The sequence below is a fragment of the Etheostoma spectabile genome, unplaced genomic scaffold (genome assembly GCF_008692095.1).
Source record: "Etheostoma spectabile isolate EspeVRDwgs_2016 unplaced genomic scaffold, UIUC_Espe_1.0 scaffold00016264, whole genome shotgun sequence".
NCBI lineage: Eukaryota > Metazoa > Chordata > Actinopteri > Perciformes > Percidae > Etheostoma > Etheostoma spectabile.
The window spans coordinates 1-6,751 of NW_022604089.1; the positions used below are offsets into that span (position 1 = coordinate 1).

The window sequence follows — 6,751 nt, forward strand, 5'->3', positions numbered from 1 at the left end:
TCTCAGACACACACACACCACACACTCAGACTCTCTCTCTCTCTCTCTCTCTCTCTCACACACACACACACTCAGACTCACACACACACACTTACACACACACATACACACACGTATCATTTCTTTATGAAAAACGTAAAACACGTGTGATGTCAGCTCGTTAATTGTGAATATCTTCTAGTTGCTTCTCTGTGACAGTAAGCTGAAAAAATCTTTGAGTTGTGGAGAAAACGAGACGTTTGAAGACGTCATTTTGGGCTTTTTGGGAAACTCGGATCCACATTTTTCATCATTTTTGGACATTTTAGAGACCAAACTGGATATATTCGTTAGTTGCAGCTCTAATAAATATGTCCACGTGTCCTTCTGGTTACCGTTATGTCTTGGCCAGAGTTTAACCAACTAAACATGATGAACTGTAGTTATGTTAATCTCTGGGTGTGTTTGTTTCTTCTCGTCAGACATCCCGGAGGAGTGGAGTCTGCGCTGGCGGGGAGACTTTGAACTCAACCCTGACCTCCACCTTCCTGCTGAGAACAGATTCATCGGTCTGTATCAACGAGAGCCCGACCAATATAACGACATTTATAACGGCCGATTTCAAAAAAATACATATATATGTATATGTATATGTATATATATGTATATGTATATGTATATATATATATATATTTTATTTTTAAAATACTCATTAATTAGAATTATTTATAATGACAAAGAAATGATTCTGATGAATGAATATTTAAAACGGTCAACCATGTTATACGTGTTGGTGTTGCATAGTCTGTCCCCCAGAGGACGCTCTACAACGTCCCTGTTAGTGATGGCGTTGCATAGTCTGTCCCCCAGAGGACGCTCTACAACGTCCCTGTTAGTGATGGTGTTGCATAGTCTGTCCCCCAGAGGACGCTCTACAACGTCCCTGTTAGTGATGGTGTTGCATAGTCTGTCCCCCAGAGGACGCTCTACAACGTCCCTGTTAGTGATGGCGTTGCATAGTCTGTCCACCAGAGGACGCTCTACAACGTCCCTGTTAGTGATGGCGTTGCATAGTCTGTCCCCCAGAGGACACTCTACAACGTCCCTGTTAGTGATGCGTTGCATAGTCTGTCCACCAGAGGACGCTCTACAACGTCCCCGTTAGTGATGGCGTTGCATAGTCTGTCCCCCAGAGGACGCTCTACAACGTCCCTGTTAGTGATGGCATTGCATAGTCTGTCCCCCAGAGGACGCTCTACAACGTCCTGTTAGTGATGGCGTTGCATAGTCTGTCCACCAGAGGACGCTCTACAACGTCCTGTTAGTGATGGCGTTGCATAGTCTGTCCACCAGAGGACGCTGTCTCTACAACGTCCCTGTTAGTGATGGCGTTGCATAGTCTGTCCCCCAGAGGACGCTCTACAACGTCCCTGTTAGTGTTGGTGTTGCATAGTCTGTCCCCCAGAGGACGCTCTACAACGTCCCTGTTAGTGATGGCGTTGCCATAGTCTGTCCCCCAGAGGACGCTCTACAACGTCCCTGTTAGTGATGGTGTTGCATAGTCTGTCCCCCAGAGGACGCTCTACAACGTCCCTGTTAGTGATGGTGTTGCATAGTCTGTCCCCCAGAGGACGCTCTACAACGTCCCTGTTAGTGATGGCGTTGCATAGTCTGTCCACCAGAGGACGCTCTACAACGTCCCTGTTAGTGATGGCGTTGCATAGTCTGTCCACCAGAGGACGCTCTACAACGTCCCTGTTAGTGATGGCGTTGCATAGTCTGTCCCCCAGAGGACACTCTACAACGTCCCTGTTAGTGATGGCGTTGCATAGTCTGTCCACCAGAGGACGCTCTACAACGTCCCCGTTAGTGATGGCGTTGCATAGTCTGTCCCCCAGAGGACGCTCTACAACGTCCCTGTTAGTGATGGCATTGCATAGTCTGTCCCCCAGAGGACGCTCTACAACGTCCCTGTTAGTGATGGCGTTGCATAGTCTGTCCACCAGAGGACGCTCTACAACGTCCCTGTTAGTGATGGCGTTGCATAGTCTGTCCACCAGAGGACGCTGTCTCTACAACGTCCCTGTTAGTGATGGCGTTGCATAGTCTGTCCACCAGAGGACGCTGTCTCTACAACGTCCCTGTTAGTGATGGCGTTGCATAGTCTGTCCACCAGAGGACGCTGTCTCTACAACGTCCCTGTTAGTGATGGTGTTGCATAGTCTGTCCCCCAGAGGACGCTCTACAACGTCCCTGTTGTATTTTTTGTTAATGTTTTGTTTAAGTTTCATATCTTAAGTTCTTATTTTTCTACTTTTTATTCATCAGAACTTTAATATATTTTGATGTTCTGTTGTGACAATAAAACAAATTATTATCATATTATTTTAGTGAGAACTCATAAATAACTACAAATAACGTTAACGTTAGGGAAATCTGTTTCTTTTTAAAATATATATCGGATATTTAAATAACCAAATATTTGTTGTATCGGTCTTAAAAATCCTTTATCGGTCGGGCTCTAGTGTCATCACCTTCATGATAGTTTCTTCTCCTTCTTCTTCTCCTTCATGACAGTTTCTTCTCCTTCTTTTCTCCCTCTTCTTCTTCTTCTCCTTCTTCGTCCTGCAGCGACCGACTTCACCCTGAAGGAGTCGGACTGTCCCGACTCCGAGTTTCCGATCCGGATCGTGAACAACGAGCGCGGCCGCCTGTGGTACAAGAAGGACAACAAGTTCAAGATCCCCAAGGGTGAGTCGGGTGTCCAGACCCTCCTCCACAGCACCGGGGAGGGGGGTCTGGCTCGGCCAGTGCATTCTGGGATAGGAGAATAACTGGTTTATCTGCATTTCTTTAACCCTTGAGTTGTCTTTCCCTCAACATGGAGAAACACTTGTTGTCCCTATCTCAATGTTTTGTTGCTTTAAAAAAAAAAACATTTTTTTTCGTTTTTTCCCCTCAAATGTCTTTGTGCCTTTTGTTGACGTTTTGACACTTTTTTTTTTTTTAATTTTAGCCGTTTTTTCCAAAGATTTGAGGCTTACTTCCAGTGGTTTTTTTGTAGTTTTTGTCACTTTTTCCAATATTTTTTATGCTTTTTTGTTTATTAATTAAATTAAAAGAATGAAATTAAAATGTTGTGGCTCAAGACAGTAAATACCTTTTTCAGTAAATCTAAATTAACGTGATGTCTGATGTCTTTCAGCTTATATCCGTTTCAACCTGATCTCCCCGATCATTCAGAAGAGTCCTGAGAAGTAAGAGACGTTTCTCACACACATCACAAGCTCAGTTTCATCCTCGTGTCCATCCAATTATCTGAAGTTCGGTAAGAAAAACTCCTGTGGATAAATCTGGTGAAAGCGCGTTTCCATCCAGCGGCTTTAAAGCCGATAAAAACATGTTACGTGATGACATCACACTGTCACGCTGCTTTAGGGTCAGACTGGTGTATCGGATTGGTTTGAGACATTTAAGGTGTTTCCATTCATTTTCACTGAATCACGACATTCAACAACAACAAAGTGTCTCTAGACAAAATGGCTGCCGCCTCCATCACATGATCAACATCACATGATCATATGGGACATGTTGTCATAGTCTCATGTTTCAGCTGATAGAGACATTCGAGCTATTATAAGAAAACAACGATGCAGATGTCTTTTATTGCCCCCCCCCCGGCACCGCTGTGAGACTCTTTTTTTGAGACATGTCTCTCTGTCTGAGCGTCTTCCATTGTCTCCCAGGACGTCCCACGGCTCGTCCTCACCTTTGTCGGCCATTTCCTTCACGAGTTCCTGATAAATTAAATGTAGAAAGTCTCTCGTCTCCTCGTCCGTCCACGTCCATCTGTCTTTGTTACCCCCCCACCCCCCATGTGTGAGACAGAGAGGACATACTGGGGGAAATGAACTACAACTTCTTCTTCTTCTGCGTTTGGTGGCGGGTTGCAACCATAAAATGACCTAAAACTTAATCACAACTCATTATTAATTCGGCAGATAAGGTTCCATCAGCGTTTATCACATAACCCTTGTGTTGTCTTCTGTCAACCATGGTCACTTTTTTTTTTTTTCAATATTATTATCACTTTTTCCAACATTTTTGTCACTTTTTTAATGTTTTGGGTGCTTTTTTTGACGATTTAGTTTTTTTCCCCCAAAGATTTTTGATATTTTTAATGTTTTATTCGTCGGCCCATTTTATGTGACAAAAAAAATAATTTAAAAATTAACTGAAAACGGGTCAATTTGACCCAAGGACAACATGAGGGTTAAGCCGAAAAATATCAAGAGAACATCAGATGAGACCGAACATATTTCCTTTAATATTCATGAAGTTCCATCTAATTTGACTTTTTCCAGAAGGCATTTTTCATTCAATATCACCTAATTCATATTAAACGCGTGGATGAAACCGAGCTACAGATCCACAGGTCCACGTCTGCGTGTTTGACCCCTTTGTGTCTCTTCCAGTCTGGTTCTGTTCGACCTGTTCGTTAACATCCTGGCCCACAACCTGGCGGAGCCGGCCTACGAGGCCGACGTGGCCCAGCTGGAGTACAAGCTGGTGGCCGGGGAGCACGGCCTGGTGGTCCGCCTGAAGGGCTTCAACCACAAGCTGCCGGTGAGGAGACGCACTGACACGCATCCACCAGACCGTTAACGGTTCTCAGCCCCCCCCCCCCCATAGCTGCTAAAGCCCAAAATTAGGTGTGAGCATATGTTGATTTCCTAAAAAGAGGACACTCGGCCGGCCTCGAGACACAAAGACAGACAAGCTTCTCAGAGGTTAATGAACGTGCTTTATTATGCCTCAATGGTATAGAAATAAAATAATAACAACCTGTAACAAAATAATAGCTCTTTTCATATAAATAAATATAAAATCATGTTTAAATATGACGTATTCTGTGTCAGCTTCAAGTAAATATCTCTTAAAAGCTTTCCCGTGTAATGAGATAAGATTTTCCGGTGTCCATGGGAGCTTTGAGGTCTCAGCACCTTCATTAGACACTAAGACAGATGCGCTGCTTTGCACACGGTGCACTCCGCCTCCACCTGTCCCCACCGGGACGGTACGGGGACAGGTTTTTTTTTTGCAGTTCAACTGTGAAGCTGCACTTACATTTTGTCAGATCTGCTCCCCGTATGTGCTCCCTAGTATTGTGTGCAATGCGCAAGAGAAAGCACATAAAAAAAGAGAAATTATTATTATTAATTATTATTTTCCGTTGTGTTTGCTCCCCGTTGCCGTCCCTCGTCCCCGGTCCAGCTGCTGTTGAGACTGATCGTGGATCATCTGGCGGACTTCAGCGCCGACCCGGGCGTCTTCAACATGTTCTCAGAGCAGCTGAAGAAAACCTACTTCAACATCCTCATCAAACCGGAGAGACTCGGCAAGTACGTCTCACACAACACAACACACACACACCACACACCACACACACACACACACACACACACACCACACACAGTCTCTCTCTCCTCTCTCTCTCACGCACGCACACACACACACACACACACACACACACACACACAGTCTCTCTCTCACACACACACAACAGTCTCTCTCTCTCTCTCTCTCACACACGCACGCACGCACGCACACACACCACAGTCTCTCTCTGTCACACACACACACGCACGCACGCACCCACACACACACAGTCTCTCTCTGTCACACACACACACACACACACAGTCTCTCTCACACACAACCACACACACACACAGTCTCTCTCTCTCTCTCTCACACACACACATACACACAGTCTCTCTCTCCACACATGCACAGTCTCTCTCTCTCTCTCACACACACACACGTACTGATTTTGTTGCTGTAACCCATTTTATTTCGATCAATATGTATATCTATCTATTACCAGTTACCAGATATTATATTTAAAGGGCAACTATAAAGATTTTAGTTTTTTAATTTGACGTCTATCGATCGTTTAAACTGCCTCAGTAAACCCAACCTTAAAAAATCAAGAGTTTTTTTGTGATTGTTGCAAAAATCCTTGATTATGCGACACGGTTTCTTAAAAATGCATAATTATGCAATGTATGTGATGAAATTGCGGGGAACTTGCAAAACCTGCTGTTTGATGAAAAAGTGACTGTTGTCGTGTCACGTAATTACATCCCTCATAACGCTCCCATGGCAACAGGGGAAATGGCTGCTCTTGTGTGAAGTAAACAACATTTTTCTGATAAGATATTGTGACTATTTTTCAACAAAAATGCATGATTATGACATCATGCAAGCTCCACGTTATTTTGCGCTGAAATCTGCAATTTATGCGGCAAAAGTGCGGCGTAGTTGAGTACTTTGGCTGATTATGTGTTGAATTATGTGATTACATAATCACCTTTTCTGGAGCGACTAACTAAAAAGACGTGTGTCGTCCCCCCCCCGTGCTGCAGGGACGTCCGTCTGCAGATCCTGGAGCACAGCCGCTGGTCGGTGGTCCAGAAGTACCGGGCCGTCACCGCGGGCCTGACCGTCGACGACCTCGGGGCCTTCGCCGCTGGGCTGAAGGCGGCGCTGTACGTCGAGGGGCTGGTGCAGGGGAACTTCACCAGCACGGTGAGACGCACACACACACACACACACACACACCACACACACAACACACACACACACACACAAAACCTTTTTCATAATATATAAATATAAATAATATAAAATAGTCTTTTTAAAGTCTTTGTTTGCTAGGCCGACCAAAATCTACTATTTTTATTTTCTAAATCAATTTTTTAGTCTCTAA

At 44.5% G+C, this 6,751-nt stretch overlaps 1 protein-coding gene across 1 annotated transcript; it reads left to right on the forward strand.

The window, feature by feature from the left end:
- Positions 1-287: 287 nt before the first annotated feature.
- LOC116679504 (nardilysin) lies at positions 288-6,570 on the forward strand (the record flags this gene model as incomplete). The annotated part of the gene is given in 6 exon segments (XM_032509164.1): positions 288-548; positions 2,611-2,730; positions 3,185-3,236; positions 4,455-4,605; positions 5,254-5,381; positions 6,408-6,570. Coding segments are annotated over 6 exon segments (738 nt in total), but the record flags the coding sequence as incomplete, so codon positions are not given.
- Between the last annotated feature and the right edge of the window lie 181 nt (positions 6,571-6,751).